Source organism: Nerophis ophidion, linkage group LG25, assembly GCF_033978795.1.
Source record: "Nerophis ophidion isolate RoL-2023_Sa linkage group LG25, RoL_Noph_v1.0, whole genome shotgun sequence".
NCBI classification, from domain to species: Eukaryota; Metazoa; Chordata; class Actinopteri; order Syngnathiformes; family Syngnathidae; genus Nerophis; species Nerophis ophidion.
In genome coordinates, this window is record NC_084635.1 from 18059987 (window position 1) to 18083238 (window position 23252).

General features: G+C 38.9%; 2 protein-coding genes across 3 annotated transcripts in view; one reads left to right on the plus strand and one right to left on the minus strand.

The window, feature by feature from the left end:
- Positions 1-9016, minus strand: part of LOC133542896 (cleavage and polyadenylation specificity factor subunit 7-like) — an 18623-nt gene extending 9607 nt beyond the window's left edge. Inside the window, exons 1-4 of one of the 2 annotated variants that reach the window (XM_061887148.1) lie at positions 8394-9016; positions 5447-5647; positions 2988-3091; positions 2755-2900 (exon numbers count right to left, since the gene is read on the minus strand). In XM_061887148.1, coding sequence (XP_061743132.1) covers positions 2755-2900; positions 2988-3091; positions 5447-5647; positions 8394-8468 — 526 coding nt within the window. In that variant the 5' untranslated portion in view covers positions 8469-9016. The remainder of the gene's footprint in view (positions 1-2754; positions 2901-2987; positions 3092-5446; positions 5648-8393) is intronic. The other variant, XM_061887146.1, reaches the window with a different exon arrangement.
- A 47-nt stretch (positions 9017-9063) lies between these two features.
- Positions 9064-21198, plus strand: sdhaf2 (succinate dehydrogenase complex assembly factor 2). The gene is made up of 4 exons (XM_061887149.1): positions 9064-9228; positions 14065-14288; positions 18708-18817; positions 20669-21198. Exons 1-4 carry the CDS (start codon positions 9079-9081, stop codon positions 20794-20796), a joined length of 612 nt encoding a protein of 203 aa, XP_061743133.1. The 5' UTR covers positions 9064-9078; the 3' UTR covers positions 20797-21198.
- The last annotated feature ends 2054 nt before the right edge of the window (positions 21199-23252 follow it).

Consider the following 23252-nt stretch of genomic DNA (forward strand, 5'->3'; position numbering starts at 1 on the left):
ATGGTAACCGCTTTGTGCTACTGCCGTAGCTATTAAAATGGATCATTTCATTGTTGGCGGTAACTTATAAAAACTGAGAAGGGCTGAACAAAAATTGGACCGAAAAGGAAATCATGTACTGCAGATTACAAGCTGGACGTAGGGAAATATGCAGCAGAAAACGCCTTGAGGAAGCGGCGCATACCTTTAGAGTTGGCAGAGTTGTTTAGTAGCGACATCGAGGAAGAAGATTTCATCGGATTTATCGATTAGGAGTGACAGATTGTTTGGTAAACGTATAGCATGTTCTATATGTTATAGTTACCGTATTTTTCGGACTATAAGTCACAGTTTTTTTCATAGTTTGGCCGGGGGTGCGACTTATACTCAGGAGCAACTTATGTGTGAAATTATTAACACATTACCGTAAAATATAAAATAATATTATTTAGCTCATTCACGTAAGAGACTAGACGTATAACATTTCATGGGATTTAGCGATTAGGAGTGACAGATTTTTAGTAAACTTATAGCATTTTCTATATGTTATTGTTATTTGACTGAATCTTACCATGTTACGTTAACATACCAGGCACGTTCTCAGTTGGTTATTTATGCGTCATATAACATACACTTATTCAGCCTGTTGTTCACTATTCTTTATTTATTTCAAATTGCCTTTCAAATGTCTATTCTTGGTGTTGGATTTTCTCAAATAAATTTCCCCCAAAAAAGTGACTTATACTTCAGTGCGACGTATATATGTTTTTTCCTTCTTTATTATGCATTTTCGGACGGTGCGACGTATACTCCGGAGCGACTTATAATCCAAAAAATACGGTACAACTAATATCATGTATGAATGGATGTATATAATGTAATATATTTGGGAGAGTTTGAATCTTTTTTATGGCTGTTAAGTAGAGGCAACACATCAGCTTGAATCCATGTTAGCTGTATTTTTCAACTCACCTACTTAAACAACTTATGCAATATATGTAACCTATAAGCAAATACGCCACAACGTCAACTCCAGTTCTTTGGAATCAAAATATAGGTCTTAAAAATATTCAGCCACCCAAAAAAGACTTTGCTCATCGAAAGAGGATGTTGTGATGTAGTATTCACTTCCACTGGCGGGCTGCGTCCTTCCCCGTGCACACAAATGACGGAGCTCAAAGAGATGCAATGGTATCAAAATCTCACAGTACAATAATACCATGGTATTAAGGCCACATGTGATATTATCGTGGTATATGTGCCATAAAAAAAGACTTAAAAATGTTAGTGTGTAAAATGAATTGGCAGAAATGTTTAAGATAAACACACTTACTGTAAGTGAACCATAAACATAATGCTAAAATTATTTAGTCTTAATACAAATATGATTTTTTTTTAAGCACAAAGAATTGTGTCGGGACGTCCACCGTTTCATCCATCCATCCATCCATTTTCTACCGCTTATTCCCTTTCGGGGTCGCGGGGGGCGCTGGCGCCTATCTCAGCTACAATCAGGCGGAAGGCGGGGTACACCCTGGACAAGTCGCCACCTCATCGCAGGGCCAACACAGATGGACAGACAACATTCACACTCACATTCACACACTAGGGCCAATTTAGTGTTGCCAATCAACCTATCCCCAGGTGCATGTCTTTGGAAGTGGGAGGAAGCCGGAGTACCCGGGGGGAACCCACGCTTTCAAGCAAAAAATAAAATAGATAGATAGAGAGTAGTTTATATATTTATATAAAAATACTTAGAGCTGCGTTTCTTTAAAGTGATAATGTATACATCCAGTGAAAACCACTTATGTTCACTTCATTGTCTTTCAACTTTTACTTTCTGACAAGCAGTATACTTGACAAGGGACATGTTTGTATAAGCCTGGAAAATGCTGTCTCTCAGAAAAATCCATTACAGATGTAACTTTTAATGTTGTAAATAGCAAACTGATGTTTTGGTTCACTGGCTTCAAATATATTTTCTGTATGACAGTTGATGAGAAAACATGGATGGATGAATTGAGGATATATCAAGTAATTTTTCAATTTCCTCATATTTTCCGCATTGAGCATTTTTTGGTGATTACCTCCGTACGATATGATGTGACTGTGTGGCTTTGTGTCGCCTTGGAAACGCTCAAGACAAGACTGTTTCTTTGCAAAACGCAGTTTTTACCTCAGCTAAAGACCTTATGTTTTCGCCAGGGTTTGTTTTTCTGTCTGTTAGCAACTTAACTCAAATAGTTATACATAGATTTTGGTGACAATTTTCAGGGAATGCCCAAAAACCCCCAGAATAATTCCTCTCATTGACGACAAACAGTTGGGCGCTGTGCAAAGGATATTGGGAGATGTAGTTTATTTCCAGACCTGGCCAAAGCTAAAACGCCACAAAAAAAAACTACACACCAAATTTTGTTTGATACCGCCAGGCATTACGGTAATATTGCAAAGACTTTGAAACCGAAATACTGAGGTATCTACAATACCGTTGCACCCCTGGTAGTTTGCCAAAAGATGACGCAAAAATCGTCTTCAGGTCGCGTTACCGTTTAGACTGAAGTCACATTTGAAAAGATCAGATTGAGACTACCTCTTGATGTGGCCTGAATTTGTTGCGAAAAAAAAATCAGATTTGAAGCCCTTTGGTGCATTTAGACTGGCAACAAAAAAATCAGATCTGTGTCATTTGAGGGGTAAAAAAAAAAATCAGATTTGGTAGTCAGTGTAAAAAGGCTCATTGTTAGTGTGAGGAAATGGTGGCACTCTTACGTTTGTTTGCAACATACTCGAACACAGTTAAGTTTTTCTGAGTAGCAAGGCGGCAGTCTATTTTTTCCCCATCCATCGTACATTTTGGTATTTTATCCAACAATATTTTTGCGGACCTTCCTGAAGTCACCACCAACTTTGCGTAACTATAAAAGAGGGGATGAAAAAAAGCATAAACAGCATACTTGAGGCCATGAAAGTGAACTAAGAGTCAACATCTACTTGTTACATACCCTCTTGATTGGCCATTTGCTTTGTTCTCTGCAAATTTGATCTCCTCGATATCCCTTACGTCTAACCTTTGGGCCACAGACAAGACGTCTTCGTCAGATGTCCACTAAATGGTACAAGAAGATGGGGAAATGGGAAAGAGAAGAGCATAAGTACTGTTTACCTTTATTGATTTGTTTGTATAAACAATATTAGAAGTCAAAGGTTAATAAGCTCCCAACCTGCCCATGGGAAAACAAACTATAGAGTAAAGGACAGTGGTATTAGGACGATTGCAATGCCATTCCACTGAATCTGTGCCATTTTGAAAATAAGAATTTGATGCAACTTTTGTTTTTTCCCGTCATTTTGTTGCAACAAATGCCTTATGAAAAAAATAAATAAATTGTCCAGCAAACTCTTTGGGCAGAAAAATTGACCATTTTGGTCACACATCTGTTGAAGGACACGTTAGATGATATCAAAGTAGTATTTATTTATCCATTTAAAGTTAAAGTACCTCTGATTGTCACACACACACACACACTACAGTGTTTCCCCCAGAAAATGTGTGAGTTAAGGTAGTGTCTCTGCGGCGGACAGACCGGGGAAGGGGGTGGATGGGTGTAAGAATCGGTGTAACTTGGCCTGTCGCCATCACGTCTCCACCTCGTCCCTGCCACCACAGCCTGGGGGGCAATAGACTACGGTGAAGTAGGCCGCCTTCGTCGCGTAAAATAGCCTAGATTTTTTGGTTGTGTTTTCCGCTCCATTTGTTGAATGACGATAGACGATATATATATATACATATATATCTTGATATTTTTTCTGTAAAGTAAAAAAAAAACAGTCCTAGTTACCTGAGATACTAAATATGTCGTTATTATGACATAGTAAGTCAAAATAATGACTTCCTAAGTCAAATTAATGACTTACTGTAAGTAAGAGTTTGCAATAAGCGTTTGAAAAAAAGAGTTAAAAAAGGGGCCACATGTTGACATATGTTCAACTAGGGCTGGGCGATATATCGATATACTCGATATTTCACGGGTTTGTCTCTGTGCGATATACAAGATGACTATATCGTGATATTCGAGTGTACATTCTCACGCAGTTGCTTTTAGCTGCGGGCATTAGACTACAGGCTCTACTTCACTCTTTCCTGTCCCTCCTCACAGACAGCAAGTGCACCTTCTTACATACGTCACAAACTGTCACGTCATACGTCACATACGTATACGCATTCGCGGAGCAGAGGTAGCAGCATGGGTAATGTTAGCTGTGATCCTAGCGGAGCCGTGCGAGTTGTAATACGAGAGAAAGAAGGTGCGAATCTGTTAACAAATGAAGGAAGAATTAATTCCCAAGAAAAACAGCAGTGGTTCCATCGTCTGGTAGTGGTTTGGCTTCAGGTGGGAATATGTTTGACATATTCCCCATTATATTGTAAATATAATGTGAATTCTGAGTAAAATTTTTATTACAAATTGTTCTCCTGAGTAAGAATGGTTACATTTCACATTTTAATAATACAGTACCAATTTCTGGTACCTGAAAATCGACACCAGTACTCATCTGTACCAATTTCCGGTACTTCTGTATGTATTCATTTATAATTAACTTTGTCATTAAAATCTACATGTTTTAATTTAATATTTACAATGGTAAATATAATTGTGCTGTTTCGTCATTATATCTTGATTTCTTACAGTTTTAAGTCTCAATTGCAGGTATTTTGTAGTACACTTTCCATGCTGTTGCAATTCCCATATGTTAGATGTGTTGCCTATTCAGGGAGTAGCTTTTTCCATGAAGCAGAATCTAGTCTTTTGTTGCGCCTTAAAATGTGTTTGTACTGTAAGTATTGTACACACCAGCTGTTTAACTGTAACGGGCATCTTAGCTGTAGTTTTCATGACCAAATTTGGGGGTGTTGAAATCGCCAGGTTTTAGTGTCATCTATCAGGCATGCGTTCTTTGTTGTCGCGGAAAATTGATTTTGGTTGAAATCAGCACTTCAGTCATCAACAATTGCATCGTCTGAGAAAAGGACATTTAAACAGTGTCGGTCTGACTTGGTAGGATATGTACTATGTACAGCAAGCAGTGAACATAGTGAGTTCAGAAAGCATAAGAACAAGTATATACATTTGATTATTTACAATGCAGGGAGGTGAGAGGGTGTTAGTCAAGAGTTGAAGTTGCCTGGAGGAGTTCTTTTAGTGCGCTTTTTTGAAGGAGGATAGAGATGCAATTTCTTTTACACCCGTTGGAAGTGCATTCCATATTGATGTGGCATAGAAGGAGGATGATATAAGACCTTTGTTGGATCGGAATCTGGGTTTAACGTGGTTTGTGGCGCTCCCCCTGGTGTTGTGGTTATGGCGGTCATTTACGTTATGGAAGTAGTTTGACATGTACTTCGGTATCAGTGAGGTGTAGCAAATTTTATAGACTAGGCTCATTGTGATGTGTAACTCACCCAGGAAAAAGGTCCTACGTATAAAGGGAATTTTTCCGGCGAGTTACGCTCCTTTAAGCCCGTCTTGACATTATCTCCGTCATTCTCCGCCGTTGTTGGCGTTTTCCTTCCAGCATTTGCATTTGAAGTCATGTCCTCATCCTTATCAACTGAATCCGGAAGCACGGCCTCGTCAAACAGATCGTCAATTCTGTCAAAATCCTGCAATGGAAAATTCGGAAGAAAAAAAGACAATTGAGTCATCTTGTGTTTATCCATCCATTTTCTACCGCTTGTCCTTTTTTGTGCAGTGAAAATTACTAGGGTCCACATTTTCTTAAGAAGACTTATAGTGGATCAAATAATCCCAATTAGGGCTGGGCGAAATATACGATATATCGCGGGTTGGTCTCTGTGCGATATTGAAAATGACTATATTGTGATATTCGAGTACACGTTCTCTCGCAGTTGCTTTTAGCTGCGGGTGTACACTTCAGGCTCTTCTCACTCTTTCCCGTCTTTCCTTCTCACGGACAAGCAGGCGCACATTCTTAAATACGTCACACACTGTCACATATGTCACATACGTACACGCCCTCGCAGAGCAGAGAGGTAGCAGACTGGGCCGTACGAGAGAAAGAAGGTGCAGATCCGGTAACAAATGAAGAAATACTTATATCCCAATAAAAACAGCAGGGTTTACATCGTCTGGAGGTGGTTCGGCTTCAAGTGGGAATATGTCAAACAGACAACCGTGATTTATCAAGTGTGAGGCAAAAGCGTTGCTATAAGAAGTAGCATTTCTGCTAATATGGAGCATCATTTGAAAAGTCACTCGCTAGAGAATGAAGAGAATTTCACAACCTTAGTAACATACCACATAGTGAAGGACGAATACTATTTGATTTCTTATTATGCAGCTCATGTTTATTTGACACGTAAAATGTGTCTGACAATCTTGCACTTTATGTTTTGGAAATGACTTGATTTGTGCCATCCATCCATCCATCTTCTTCCGCTTATCCGAGGTTGGGTCGCAGGGGCAGCAGCCTAAGCAGGGAAGCCAAGACTTCCCTCTCCCCAGCCACTTCATCTAGCTCTTCCCGGGGGATCAAGAGCCGTTTCCAGGCCAGCCGGGAGACGTAGTCTTCCCCGTGGCCTCCTACCGGTTGGACGTGCCCTAAACACCTTCCTAGGGAGGCGTTCGGGTGGCATCCTGACCAGATGCCCGAACCACCTCATCTGGCTCCTCTTGATGTGGAGGACCAGCGACTTTACTTTGAGTTCCTCTCGGTTGGCAGAGCTTCTCACCCTATCTCTAAGGGAGAGCCCCGCCACCTGGCGGAGGAAATTAATTTTGGCCGCTTGTACCCGAGATCTTATCCTTTCGGTCATTACCCAAAGCTCATGACCATAGGTGAGGATGGTAACGTAGATCGACCGATAAATTGAGAGCTTTGCCTTCCGGCTCAGCTCCTTCTTCACCACAACGGATCGGTACAACATCCGCATTATTGAAGACGCCGCACCGATCCGTCTGTCGATCTCACTATTCACTCTTCCCCCACTCGTGAACAAGACTCCTAGGTACTTGAACTCCTCCACTTGGGGCAGGGTCTCCTCCCCAACCCGGAGATGGCACTCCACCCTTTTCCGGGAGAGAACCATGGAGATGCTGATTCTCATTCCGGTCGCTTCACACTCAGCTGCGAACCGATCCAGTGAGAGCTGAAGAACCCGACCAGATGAAGCCATCAGGACCACATCATCTGCAAAAAGTAGAGACCTAATCCCGCGGCCACCAAACCGGAACGCCTCAACGCCTTGACTGCGCCTAGAAATTCTGTCCATAAAAGTTATGAACAGAATCGGTGACAAAGGACCTCCTTGGTGGAGTCCAACCCTCACTGGAAATGTGTTCGACTTACTGCCGGCAATGCGGACCAAGCTCTGACACTGATCGTACAGGGAGCGGACCGCCACAATAAGACAGTCCGATACCCCATACTCTCTGAGAACTCCCCACAGGACTTCCCGAGGGACACGGTGGAATGCCTTCTCCAAGTCCACAAAGCACATGTAGACTGGTTAGGCAAACTCCCATGCACCCTCAAGAACCCTGCCGAGAGTATAGTATACATATAATATAGTATATATATAATATTTGTGCCATTGCTTAATAACTTTAATAAATACACTTTCGGTCAATTGACTTAACGTATTTCCTTGAATTGCCGCAGGGCATATAGTATGCGCCTGCCTAGAATTACTGCCGGGTCAAACTCGCTTCCCAAAATAATTAGTGCAGGCTTAGTATTACCGCCTGGTCAAACTCGTGACGTCACAAGTGACACTTCCCCTGTCATCATTTTCAAAATGGAGGAGGCTGATTTCAATACCGGTAATTTGAAATCGCATACAGAGAAGAAGATTAAGAGCTATTCAGTAGGATTTAAGGTCCAAGGTTACATCACACTCGAATTTTTACTGCATACCTTTGGTAAGTGCCGGAGTGAGAAGAGGTTTTAAAATAATTAGCGCATGCTTGCTTTTACCGCATGTCTTTGGTAAGCGCAGGAGTGAGAAGAGGTTTTAAATTAATTAGCGCCCCGGCGGCAATTCAAGGAAATACGGTAGTTGGTATTTCCCTCTCTGCATGAAAGTTTAAAAGTAGCATATATGAATGCAGTATGAAGAAGCATGTTTTAATGTATACACATATAATCATCATACTGCTGTGATATGCATTAAATGTTCCATTCAAGGCCAAGGCAAAATATCGTAAAATATATCGTGATATGGCCTAAAAAAATATCGCAATGTTAAAAAAAGGCATTAAAATTCCCAATGCATGTTTTATGCATGAAGAAAACTATCCCATATAAACATTTGCACTACGTTTACTTCAAGATAGAAACAAACAAAAAAAACGTCTGGCTGATGTACTTGCAGCAATAGCTGTTATTACCTCGTCGTTTGGATTGGCGTCAGAGTAGAGATCGATGGCACCCTTTCTGGATGTACTCGGCCCGGCTGCAGCCATCCCCGGGGCCTGTGATCATTCAACGAACGATGTTGCTGATGCACTTTCTTGGTTAAATATTATTAAGAAGCGGTTGAAGTTGGACTTGCACCTTCACTCGCGGCGCATTAGGGAACGATAAACAATGCTAGCTCACGATTTTTTTTTTTAAATTGTAGCACATTTGCGAACGGTAGCTAACGTTACACTCCAATTACGGAGAAACGGCAATGAATGGACATAGATACGCGTTATAATTAGTAGAAGGCTAACATGACCGAACGACAAATTGAGAAAAAAGCAGTTGAACGGAAACAAGCAGGTGTTATTTACAACTCTGCAGTTTCGCTGTTATGGCCCGCTGATGCTATTGTTGCTAACCTAGCTGACTGGTCAAGTGCATCAGCAAAATGGGACCGGCTCGCAACAAAATACCCACTTGTTTTGTTTTTTTCCCATGAGCCTCATGGGTCAAAAATGGTGGAAAGGGTTATTAGTAAACATACCATATACGTTCATTTTACAAATGTATGTGATTAAAAATGGACTGGTGTAGTAATAACGTTTCTACATGTACATATGTCGGTGTTAACAGTTTATGAGGTTAAATTAAGCCACATTTATATCAGCGATGGAGTGTCACGTGTCTGCGCTGCGCCAATCACAGCGCGGCGTGACGTCGTCTTTTCCGACGTTGTCCACAATCGGCGCTCGTCTCCTCAGAGGTCATCGTCGAATAAAGACCAGGATCCAAATGTTGTCTTCGGTCATTTCCAAAAGAGTAAGTTTTTCGGAAAAACAAAAACGTTTTCATCTCATGGCGCGTTTGTTGTGGAAATAAACTTGGACGTTAGCAATACCAGCTAATCAACTTTGAATTGGTCAATATGTCATTTACTAACGAAGGAACATGACCGTAGTGGGTGTTGTGGATGCGAGTATGTTGAGTTAAATACGCGTTGAAACAACTCCCAACAGTTTATGCAGCAAGAATGTTCAACAACTCCAAGGAGTGTTGTGCAATAGGGCAGAATGAGACGTTATGCAAGTGTGCTTTGCTGCCTTCTCCTTGCCTAGAGTGCATCGCATTATTGAAGTATTATCTCCATCCATCCATTTCCTACCGCTTATTCCCTTTGGGATCACGGGGGGGGGGCCGCTGGCGCCTATCTCAGCTACAATCGGGCGGAAGGCGGGGTACAACCTGGACAAGTCGCCATCTAATCGCAGGGCCAACACAGATAGACAGACAACATTCACACTCACATTCACACAATAGGGCCACTTTAGTGTTGCCAATCAACCTATCCCCAGGTGCATGTCTTTGGAGGTGGGAGGAAGCCGGAGTACCCGGAGGGAACCCACCCATTCACGGGGAGAACATGCAAACTCCATCCATCCATCCATTTTCTACCGCTTATTCCCTTTCGGGGTCGCGGGGGGCGCTGGCGCCTATCTCAGCTACAATCGGGCGGAAGGCAGGGTACACCCTGGACAAGTCGCCACCTCATCGCAGGGCCAACACAAATAGACAGACAACATTCACACTCACATTCACACACTAGGGCCAATTTAGTGTTGCCAATCAACCTATCCCCAGGTGCATGTCTTTGGAAGTGGGAGGAAGCCGGAGTACCCGGAGGGAACCCACGCATTCACGGGGAGAACATGCAAACTCCAAACAGAAAAATCCTGATCCCCGGATCGAACCCAGGACTACTCAGGACCTTCGTATTGTGAGGCAGACGCACTAACCCCTCTTCCACCGTGAAGCCCCTGAAGTATTATCAATTTTTTTTAAAGGGGAACATTATAACAATTTCAGAAGGGTTAAATCCAATAAAAATCAGTTCCCAATGGCTTATTTTATTTTTTGAAGTTTTTCTCAAAATATTACCCATCCCGGAATACACCTAAAAAAAGCTTTAAAGTGCCTGATTTTCGCTATCTGTGAAGCCAACGTCCATTTTCCCTTGACGTCACATAGCGATGCCAATACAATCAAATGGTGGATAGCACGGCAAGATATAGCGACGTTAGCTCGGATTCAGACTCGGATTTCAGCGGCTTAAGCCATTCAACAGATTACGCATGTATTAAAACGGATGGAGGCAGACAGCGAAAACGAAATTAAAGAAGAAACTAAAGCTATTGAGCAAATAGCTATTGACGCTATTCGGCCATGTTTGCCTTAGCATCGCCGGTAAAATGTGCAGACCAATGATCGGAAGTTTCGCATCTTGTGACACTGCATCAACTTAAATCCATCGATTGGTAAGTGTTTGTTTGGCATTATATGTAGGTGGAGGGAAACACTGGATGTAAATATAGTTTCAAATGTACATACAGCTAGCCTAAATAGCATGTTAGCATCGATTAGCTGGTAGTCATGCCGCGACCAAATATGTCTGATTAGCACATAAGTCAACAAAACTCACCTTTGTGATTTAGTTGACTTTATCGTTGGAAATGCATCTGCAGGTTATCCATGCATCTCTGTGCCATGTCTGCCTTAGCATCGCCGGTAAAATGTGCAGACACTCCGGCACATTCAATTGGGGTCTGGCGGCAGATTTCTTTGACTTTATCGTTGGAAAGGCATCTGCTTTGAGTGTCGCAGGATATCCACACAATCTTGCCATCTCTGTAGTAGCATAGCTATCGTCGGTAAAGTGTGCGGAACAAACGACTGACCATTTCGTCGGCTTTCCCCACACCCTCACATTTTGAACAAATTTCGTCCAATTTGTTGCCACTTTCGCATCTTTGGGCCAGTGGTGCAACTTGAATCCCTCCCTGTTAGTGTTGTTACACCCTCCGACAACACACCGACGAGGCATGATGTCTCCAAGGTTCCAGAAAATAGTCGAAAAAACGGAAAATAACAGAGCTGAGACGCGGTGTTTGTAATGTGTTTGAGAAAATTAAAAATAGCGGCTTTATTACCTAGGTGACGTCACGTTCTGACGGCATCGCTCCGAGAGCGATAAATAGAAAGGCGTTTAATTCGCCAAAATTCACCCATTTAGATTTCGAAATCGGTAAAAAAATACATGGTCTTTTTTCTGCAACATCAAGGTATATATTGACACTTACATAGGTCTGGTGATAATGTTCCCCTTTAAACCTTATTTAGCAACAAAACATGAATGAAGACTAAAAAAACCAACACGCATTCATGATGCGTCCTGTACACTGTACAAGTGGGCGTCATTGTACATTTAATATCTCACTATGTTGCAGCATTAGGGGAGTTGCAACTGACATATCCAGTTTGTACATTTCTGGGGCTGAGGTCGCTGAGGTAGTTAAAAAGCTCCTCGGTGGTAAGGCCCCAGGGGTGGATGAGGTCCGCCCGGAGTTCCTTAAGGCTCTGGATGCTGTGGGGCTGTCTTGGTTGACAAGACTCTGCAGCATCGCGTGGACATTGGAGGCGGTACCTCTGGATTGGCAGACCGGGGTGGTGGTTCCTCTCTTTAAAAAGGGGGACCGGAGGGTGTGTTCCAACTATCGTGGGATCACACTCCTCAGCCTTCCCAGTAAGGTTTATTCAGGTGTACTGGAGAGGAGGCTACGCCGGATAGTCGAACCTCAGATTGAGGAGGAACAGTGTGGTTTTCGTCCTGGTCATGGAACTGTGGACCAGCTCTATACTCTCGGCAGGGTTCTCGAGGGTGCATGGGAGTTTGCCCAACCAGTCTACATGTGCTTTGTGGACTTGGAGAAGGCATTCGACCCTGTCCCTCGGGAAGTCCTGTGGGGAGTGCTCAGAGAGTATGGGGTATCGGACTGTCTTATTGTGGCAGTCCGCTCCCTGTACGATCAGTGCCAGAGCTTGGTCCACATTGCCGGCAGTAAGTCGAACACATTTCCAGTGAGGGTTGGACTCCGCCAAGGCTGTCCTTTGTCTTCGATTCTGTTCATAACTTTTATGGACAGAATTTCTATGCGCAGTCAAGGCGTTGAGGGGTTCGAGTTTGGTGACCGCAGGTTGAGGTCTCTGCGTTTTGATAATCCCTCACTGACATCATTAGACATTTATAAAAATAATCAAAAAGAACAATAGTGTTACAGTGGCTTACACTTGCATCGCATCTCATAAGCTTGACAACACACTGTGTCCAGTGTTTTCACAAAGATAAAATAAGTCATATTTTGGTTCGTTTAATACTTAAAACAAATTTACAATATTGCAATCAGTTCATAAAACATTGTCCTTTACTATTATAAAATATATATATATTTTTAAATCTACTAGTCTGCTGGCATGTCAGCAGACTGGGGTAGATCCTGCTGAAATCCTATGTATTGAATGAATACAGAATTGTTTTGAATCGGAAAAATATCGTTTTTGAATCGAAAATCGAATCGAATCAAAAAATTGATGTATTATCGAACTGTGACCCCAAGAATCGATATTGAATCGAATCGTGGGACACCCAAAGATTCACAGCCCCATTAGATGGATCAATTTGATTGGAAAAATGCCCTTTTGTATTCTGTTGCTTTGTTTAATCTTTTAACGAGTGTAACTAATACAAATGGATCAAATCTAGACCGCATGGAGTGCTCAGAACTTTAAATACGAGGATTTATCTTACGCACGACTGCTTCAATAGAGCGCACATGGCTAATCTTCATTGGCGTTTGGAGTGACGAAGCCAGGTGTTTTGTTTTTTTTCTCCTGGCGGAGGGTTTGCAAGCCATTTGGTGGAGGCGACATGCGCAATATCTTTCTCTGAAGAAGTAAAAAAAAAGTATTTCACGGCCTAAGCCATATTTGTTTACACTGTGAGGTCCGGTGAGTTTAGGGGCAGTTTGGAATCTCCTATTAGGTAGAAGTGCTTGAATTTTTTCATCCGAACAGACCAACAGGACAATATAGATCAGTGGTCTCCAACCACCGGTCCGCAGACCGATTGGTACCGGGCCGCACAAAAAATTACATTTTTTTAATTTTAATTATTAAATCAACATAAAAAACACAATATATACATTATATATCAATATAGATCAATACAGTCTGCAGGGATACAGTCCGTAAGCACACATGATTGTATTTCTTTATGGAAAAAAACAAACAAAAAACCTACCCCCGGTCCGTGGTACCAATTTTCAAGCGTTGACCGGTTCGCAGCTACAAAAAGGTTGGGGACCACTGGTATAGATAATCTTGTCTCATTGGAACGTTCTTTAATTTATTTTTAGAGGCTATCGGATTATGGTTTGACATAAACTTTTTAATATCAGCCCGATAATTATCGTGTACCCCTCGATATTAGCTTTGTCTCACAGGTGACAAAGCCAGTAAGTGTAATGTTTAATCATATAGCTAATCTATTAAAACAAGTAATCCAAGAGCCAATGAAAGGTGAGATGCAGGGTTCAGACATCCCTGATTTAGTTTAAAGAGAGGCAGTTAAGTGACATTTCTAATTCAAGTGTGAATGTGATAATTAAATTCAAACAACTTTATTAATCCCTCAAAGGGAAAGTCATTTTATTTATGTGTTGTATGATTTCGTGGCTGTCTCTTTAAATATTTACACATATATTTACCTTCTTTTTTTGCTAAACAGTTATTTTTTTCTCACTTTGTACATTGGTTTCCTGTCAGCTGGTTACAGGAATTTGCCAGACGGCGTGGAGACCTGCTCTGACCGGGCTGGTACCTTCTCGCTGTTACCGTGGCGAAGCGCCTGATGATGTCAAGACTGACCTGATTGAGATCCCTTTGCCACCTTGGGAGGAAAGACCTGGAGAGTCCACGCACACGAAGAGGCGGCGCTTGCTCTACGAGAGTCGTAAGAGAGGAATGCTGGAGAACTGCATATTACTCAGGTTATTATGCACTTTTACTGTAGTTTGATATGCAATAATGGCGGCTGTAGACCTCCAATACTGTGTTTCTCAAATAGTAAAGTGTCAGGGGGCTCGCAAGCAGCAGGGGAGATTTGTCTACACTTTAGTATTAATGTTACAACGATACATAATCATGCAGCTTGATGGCAGCAGTGCTCAATCTAATCAACAGGCTCCTTGGTCTACCCCAGGGGTCGGGAACCTTTTTGGCTGAGAGAGCCATGAAAGCCAAATATTATCAAATGTACTTCCGTGAGAGCCATATAATATTTTTTAACACTGAATACAACTAAATACGTGCATTTTTAAGTAAAACCAATATTTTAAGAGTATAGTAAGTATCTTCTTCTTTTTCATAACATTGTTATTCTGAAGCTATTTTATTTTTTCAATAATGAATAAAATAGTTATTAACATTAATGCGACTTCTTGAACAGGTGCGGTAGAAAACGGATGGATGGATTAAAATGCATGAGAATGTTTTGTATTTTGAACGTCATTTTTAACACTGATTGCCAGCGGAATTATTCATTACTTATCGCTGTGTTTTTCAACCACTGTGCCGTGGCACACTAGTGTGCCGTGAGATACAATGTGGTGTGCCGTTGCCGATAATCTAATTTCACCTAGTTGGGTTAAAAAAAATGTTTGCAAACCTGTAACTATAATTAAAAAATGTGCTGTTATTGAGTGTCTGTGCTGTCCAGAGCACAGCAGAGTAACCGTGTAATACTCTTCCACATCAGTAGGTGGCAGTAGGTAGCTAATTGCTTTGTAGATGTGGGGAACATGGTATGTTGTGATCACAATATGCGGGAGGCTGCGTTTAGGTATCCAACACTTAAACCAAAAATAAACAAAAGGAGAGTGCCGCTAAGAAAAGGCATTGAAGCAAAACAAAACTAAAACTGAACTGGCTGCAAAGTAAATAAAAACAGAATGCTAGACGACAGCAAAGACTTACAGCGTGTGGAGCAGACGGCGTCCACAAAGTACATCCGTACATGGCATGACAAGCAACAATGTCCCCACAAAGAACGAGTGCGTCCGCACAACTTAAATACCGGTAGTCTTGATTGCGAAAACAAAGAAAGGTGTGGGGAATAACATTCAAGGAAGACATGAAACTGTTACAGGGAAATACCAACAAAAAAAGAAAAGCGAACAAAATAGGAGCGCAAGTCATAGGAAAACACCAGAAAACTCAAAATAAGTTATGGCGTGATGTGACAGGTGGTGAGAGTACACCTACGTTGAGACAAGAGCTATATTATTGCATGTATGGTTATGGTTTGAATTCATATCCAACAATTGCGAGAACGACTTTTTATTGTCAGTATCAGCTACTGATTTTCATTTTTTTATGTTTTCTGCTGGTGGTTTGCCTCTGAATTTTTTCAATTAAAAAAATGTGGCTTGGCTCAGAAAAGGTTGAAAAACACTGATTTATCGTGTTAAGCAACGCCAGCTAAGATTTATCTGAGAGCCGGATGCAGTCATCAAAAGAGCCACATCTGGCTCTGGAACCGTAGGTTCCCTACCCCTGGTGTACCCAGTATAAGTATCAAGTGCACAGGAACATGTGTACAGAGCTGACAGAGAGATGGAAAAGTTTGTGACAGTAATAAAAAAATAAAAAATAAATAGTTGTATAACATTAGCCTGTATCTGAATGTGTCATTTCCGGGCTAGCATGCTTAGCATTACACTACTGTGATGGTGCTTCGCTCCAAAGCATTCATTGCACGAAAATACTAGCTTTGTTAGACAACATCTAGTAGACAAAATGTCCATTTCCATTTATTACAAGTAAAAAGAAAACGTAAATGCCTTACTTATCAAGGAGGAAATTAGAAAGTTTGGCGTCAGATGAACAAATCTTCTCCGCCTTCAATCGTCGTTATTTCAGTTAGTGTTCTTTTGTTTTGTTCCTGGCTCTGTCATGAATAAGTTGAGAATCGTAATGACGCCTTTTAGATTTACTAAGGTCTGACATGTTTAGTGATTTTACCAGTGGCAGTAGCTAGAGAAAGAGGGCGTTGCATAGCTGGCAACCTGGATGTGACACACTCACACACTTTCTAATTGGTCAAACGGTGGAGGGCGGGGCATCGAAATGAAAACAATAATAGAATTTCGGGGCTGTAAATCTAATTTTGAAATGAGCATATCCCGGCTGAACTACTGTTATCCTTTATAGAGGTATTTGAAAAGAACATGATTTATTAATGCCTTTTGACATATGAGTGCCATTTAATCATGACTTGCTAAGAAATTATTACTTACATCACGTTTAAACATCACAAAATGCTTTTTCTTTCAAGGAATTTAGGTTTGTGTTTTTTTTTTCATTGCTTCTATTTTAACAGTTAAAAAAAAAGTACATAAACAAGGTTAATTGTTTTTTTAGCACTTTGCCTTATCTTTCTTTTAAATGGACGATATTTTTATAGTCATTTAAATTTTTGTAACCGCTGAAAGAGCAACACAGGAGCAGTGTAACTAAATATTAATGAATGAATTAATCATCTTTGTTGTTAATACGCATATGCCCAAAATAACTAAAGCTACATTTAGAATTAGATTGAAAAATTAGAGCCATTAGATATGTGTAAGCTTTATTATCCAACTAGGCGACGAGTCATTAAAATAATTGTTGACTAATTGGCTATCAAAATAATCGTTAGTTGCAGCCCTATTGCTAAACATGCTACTACACACCGTTGGAGTATAAGCTAAGATAGGATAGACTTTCCATTCATCCATCCATTTTATACCGCTTGCCTCTCTCAGGGTCACGGGGGTGCTTGAGCCTATAGGATAGACCTAACAGTAAGTAATTGATGTAGTTGACCTGCTGATACAAAAAGTCTACAAAAAATAAAGTAAAAAAAAAAAAACAACGCATGAAAACAAGAGGGAAACATTTGCGAGCACAGAAGACATAAAACAAATTAAAGGAGAGCTGATGCAATTAGCTACCACTTCATTTCTTTTGTATTATTATTTTGTCCTGTTCAATGACAAATCATACTGTTGATGTAGAAGCCCATTATCTGCTGTACAGATTTACTTTACAAAAGAGAAGTGTGGGATTATTTTCTTGTTGCCTTTTTTGTATTTGACTTTATTAAATAGATTTATTTAATGTTAGGCACAGCCGGACCTGGGCAGGAGGGTCTCGAAAGAAGAAAAAGGGGATTGGAGGGGGATAAGACAGAGAGACAACATCAGAACGTCAGCAAATATAATATGTACAAATATGATACAAAAAATGATAGTTAAGAACCAGTTCTTGAAGCAGATAGTAATAACATAGTAATGACACTGAACAATATTTCACTACCCATACAACAATATAAATAACACTATCGATAATGACTAACAATAATAATTACCTCAAGCGCCATTTCAACATACAGCTACAAAAGTAAAATATAACAAAAAACTAAAAATGAGCAATATTCGCAGAACTACAAGATACAAATATCAGCAGTAATGATCTTAAGTATATCATTATACGGTCGATACTACAGTGGTTAGGTCATATTTTTCATTCCCAAAAAATATGTTGTCGATTTTGTTTGTGTTTACAAACTCAAGAAATAAGTCCCTGGACACAGGAGGACTTCAAGGGCAAAAAAACAAAGGATTTAAATCAGAGTAGTAGGAAACAATGTGAATATTAAATTGATATTGTTACATCCTGTGTTTTTGTCCGTCAAAAATGGAATCACTCATTGATCTTCAAACTTTTTAAGTATTATTATCAACATTGGTATGACCGATACTGCACCTGTAACTACTTGGTATTGGATCGATACCCAAATTGGTAGTATCACCCAAAACTAATGTTGAGTATCAAATAACAGAAAAATAAGTGCTTATTACAATTTAACATAATTGTAGATGGAACCATGTTACAACAGAAAGTAAACAGATATCGGTAAATTAGCAAATAGATAAATAAACAGAACAAAAACTGAACATTATGTAATATGTTATGACATACACTACCAGCCAAATTAGGAGCCTTGTAACCTGTTTTGAAATAGTTATATCGTTCCATTATTGTATTATTATTTACATACCAAATAATACATTGAATTTAGAACAATTCTGACTTTACAAAATATAACATTGTTGACCAGATATCGATGCAACAATACCTTTATGCGGGTGCGTCTGAGTATGTTGTTCCATACGTATTACACACATATACATGTGTACATGTATATGTGTCTAGTACATGCATATACTATACTCATTTTACACTCATGCATGGTTGAATTATTTAACCATTAATTAGATGACCAACTGTATTGAAAGTTCCTACATACTATATGTATATTTTTTTACAGTAATTGAAATAAAAATGAGGTTTTCTGTCCCTTGCAGCCTTTTTGCCAAAAAATACCTAAGCACAATGAGTGAGACCCAGCTGAAGCAGTATGACAGACTGATCAACGAGCCAAGCAATGACTGGGATATCTACTACTGGGCAACAGGTAAAATACATTTTTCATCGACGACTCTCTTGTTCGAAATGTGGTATTGTCTGCCATCGTATGTCCTTTTCACAAGGATGCATGTGTAGTGTCTTGCAACTAGGTGTATTTGCTTCTGAACATAGTGCCAAAAAACATATACAAATAATCCATCACTATCAACTACTGTTTTCTTTCAAAAACAAATAACCAAAACAATCCAATCCAACTTTATTTGTAGAGCCGTCTATAAAAGTGGACTAAAGTTCTGTACAGAATATTTTTTAAAGGACATAATAAATCATCTCATATTGTAAACTATAAATTACATAACTATTTATTTATGAAAACTTTACATATTGTTTACTTTTGTATTTAACAATCATTTACTTACTCATTTGTCAATATATTTATTCACTGTTTAGTACAAACAAATGTGTTAAAAAACTGCTACGATACGAAAAGGGGTAGGATTAAATAACCTCTGCTTTTTCCTACTTCTTTTCGGACATGCTGTAATGAGAAACTGGAAAAATGTGATGTATCATATTTGATTTTAAATATGCATACAGTTACAATACCACCATACCATAATAAAAGGCCTCAAAACTAAAGAAGACTACAGTATACAGCTAAAAAACTAAACAAAAAACACACACTTTAAATAAATTTAAGACATAAAAGCGTGAATAAAAGAACAACTAAATTAAACCAGAATAAGAACAAATAAAATGGAATAAATCAAAAAAACTCAGCTAAAACCAGATTAATTACTAAATGAGTAAGGATACAAATAACATCAATAGTACATTGTTCTCACAAAAAGCCCCGTCAATTACCAGTGATCCTAGATTATTAATGTATCCAAATATTAAACCAGCTCACGTGGAGTTTAATAATTGTCAGTACTCATCAAAGAGTCTTTATTGTCAATTTTACTTCAAATACATTAGCGTTATTGGAAACTGAGTATTAGCCGATACCTGTATCAATCCGATAGGATATCAGCACGAATCATACATTTATTATTTTTTTCTGGTGGAAAGTTAGAAAAGGCTTGATAAAGGGAAATATCTCAAACAGTATGAACAACACTAACCTATTCATTATTAACTGTTTGAAATTGACTTATGCTGTCATTAGGTTGAAGTGGAGTGGTAATAATTTTTACGGCCACACCAAGTGACCACAATAATGTAGTAAATTTAGTTAATGATGCAGTAAGTTGAATGATGCAGACACGTTTGTTGATGGATACTTTCTAATCAGGTTCTGCCTTGGAGACTTTGTATGTGTAAGTAATATGCAACTATAATTATTTGATGCTTGTTTATATTGACTAATGTCATGTTTTAGACTGTAATATTGTTCAATTAAAGACTTGTATTACGTTCTTAACTGTTGTGTAGCTCCTAGCTCCCTGTAGCTTACCATGATTACCTTTTGTTTCTATGACTAAAATAGATAAAAAGACCAACTTGGAGTGCTTATCGCTGCAGTTGTAGTTTATATCGGAGAAATTTAGATGCAATCAGATCTTTTTGCTTGTATCGGACCGATATCAATATGGAATCGGGACAGTCCTACTTAAAACTCATGATATGAAACTGCATATTACCATACAAACAATTTTTTTTAAATATACATTTTAAATGAATACCAGCAATATCAGCTCTGCTAATTCCTACTCCTTTTTGGACTTGTTGAATTGTGCAAGTGTAATTATGTGACGTTCCTCAACGTACCTTAAGCATGTCCTAAACAAAAGCCCTCTTGATCGATCAGTCTTGAACCAGTCTATATATCTTAGTTAGTAAATCAGTACAGGTAATGTTTTGAAACAGAGAAACTCAATCCATCTTTTGCTTGCAGAAGCTCAGCCGACCCCAGAAGTTTACCAAGGAGAAGTCATAGAAATGCTGAAAGAGTTCACAAAGAATCGCAATCAGGAACAGAGATTGGACGCACCCAGCTTGGAATACCTGGAAAAAGAAGGCTGAATAGGACGCCCCATGACCTGTGACCTTTTTATTTTAAATGGGGTGCTTATCATGCTCGGTGATTTACGGAACCTACCTGCAGAATACTCAGTTCTATCAAGTTCTCCAGTTTTATGCAGCGAAATGTGCAGTTGGGTTTCAATGCAACACTTCATTGTTGTCAAATATTGTTATCACTATCTTGTGGCACTCGCTGAGGGAGTGATGTATATATTTTGATTCACTTTTGGATGAAAAAGGGAATGTGGAAGATGAATACAGGAATTTGGAGGAATTCATCAAACATTCATCCAAAAATGATTAGTAAAATATTACATTTGCATGGTGACCTTGTTTGTGTGCTGTAATTATGATATGCCAACCGCAAGTGTGATGGTATTTAATAAAATGTTCATCTCCTGAGCCTCATCACTTTTTGTTCAATTACAAGAGGGCTTAGTCTTAGACATCTGGTTCTTCTCAAGATTTTATGGCAGCCATTTTTGTTCTTGTGAAGAGTATACATACAGTATTTGGTATACATATAGGCAAGTGTTAATGCAGTGTCAACTTACAACCACCAGATGGCGACTAGGTACTTTTAAATGGAAGTTGTTTTGTCTGGTTAATGTCCACAGGCAAGTAATGATTTATCCAAGTAATCTATTTATTTGGACTAACAGCCTCAAAGTTAAACATTAAAGCATGACCAATGTAATCATTCGATATATATTTTAAGCATGGGAAAGTGAGGTCTTTTTTTTTTTTTTTAATTGCATCTAAAGCGCAACCGAAAGTGCATGTCTTTCCATTTGAAGCTCATAAATGTTTGCTGAGAGGCACATAAATATGGCTCTCTTCTCACGCCTCATCATTGTAACCCTGAAGAGAGAGCAGAGGAGAAAAGCCTGGGCAGATGTGCACAGTGATTAAATTAGATCAAGGCTGCTTCTGTGTGCCTGTGGAATGACAATGTAAACATAAGTACGTCAAGGTGTTTTAACGCTGCAACATATATACAGGGCATTCTTTTGCACACCTCAATTTGCATGTCTGAATATAAACAGCATACATCAGGATAGGTTTGGTTTCTATTAAACAACACAGTTGGGATATATGATACAATAACACGTTTCCCTTACTAATTTTACAGTAAAACTAGCGGTGGGCGATTACATCTAAATATTAACAGTAACGGATCAATATTGTGTGATGAGATACATGTCAGTTCTCATCTCGCATATTTGTTAAATTTTGTTCTCATTTTACATTGTTGATAGTGTTATATTTATATATTGTTTAGAACAGGGGTCCCCAAACTTTTTGACTCAGGGGCCGCATAGGGTTAAAACAAAATGTGGTCCGGGCCGGATTGTGTGTGTGTGTGTATATATGTGTATATATATATATATATATATATATACATACACACACACACACACACACATACACACACACACACACACACACACACACACACACACACACACACACACACAATCCGGCCCCGACCACATTTTTTTTAACCCAATATATATATATATATATATATATATATATATATATATATATTTGGCCCTGCGATGAGGTGGCGACTTGTCCAGGGTGTACCCCGCCTTCCGCCCGATTGTAGCTGAGATAGGCGCCAGCGCCCCCCGCGACCCCGAAAGGGAATAAGCGGTAGAAAATGGATGGATGGATATATATATATATATATATATATGTATATATATGTATATATATATGCATATATATATATGTATATGTATATATATATATATATATATATATATGTATACATGTATATATATATATATATATATACATATATATGTATATATATGTATATATATATGCATATATGTATATGTATATATATATATATATATATATATGTATACATGTATATATATATATATACATATATATGTATATATATATGTATATATATATGCATATATATATATATATGTATATGTATATGTATATATATATATATATATATACATATATATATATATATATATATGTATACATGTATATATATATATACATATATATGTATATATGTATATATATGTATATATATATGCATATATATATATATGTATATGTATATATATATATATATATATATATATATATATATATATATATATATATATATATATATATATATATATATATATATATATATTCCTCACGCACTAATTGACTAAAAGAGTGCACTTGCCGCATGCTTGTCCGACACTGAGGCGTGGGCGCGATGATGTCACGTTATCAATGGGAAAATACATTTTTTGACAATGTGATTTGCTTGAGCGGCTTGGTGACTCTGAGAGTGACAAGTCGTAGAAAATACATTAGAAAGGACAAATAAAAAAAAAAAAAAAAAAACACCTCCACACTTCCCGCGGGCTGGATTTTGGACGCTGGCGGGCCATAGTACGGAGATCCCGATCTAGACGTTACCGCTG

What these genes read in the sequence shown, in the direction of transcription:
- sdhaf2 (XM_061887149.1), top strand. Translation starts at nt 9,079, where the DNA reads ATGGAGTGTCACGTGTCTGCGCTGCGCCAATCACAGCGCGGCGTGACG. An exon ending in CTTCGGTCATTTCCAAAAGA is followed by an intron (nt 9,229 to 14,064) that starts GTAAGTTTTTCG and finishes GTTTCCTGTCAG; the next exon opens with CTGGTTACAGGAATTTGCCA. An exon ending in GAGAACTGCATATTACTCAG is followed by an intron (nt 14,289 to 18,707) that starts GTTATTATGCAC and finishes TGTCCCTTGCAG; the next exon opens with CCTTTTTGCCAAAAAATACC.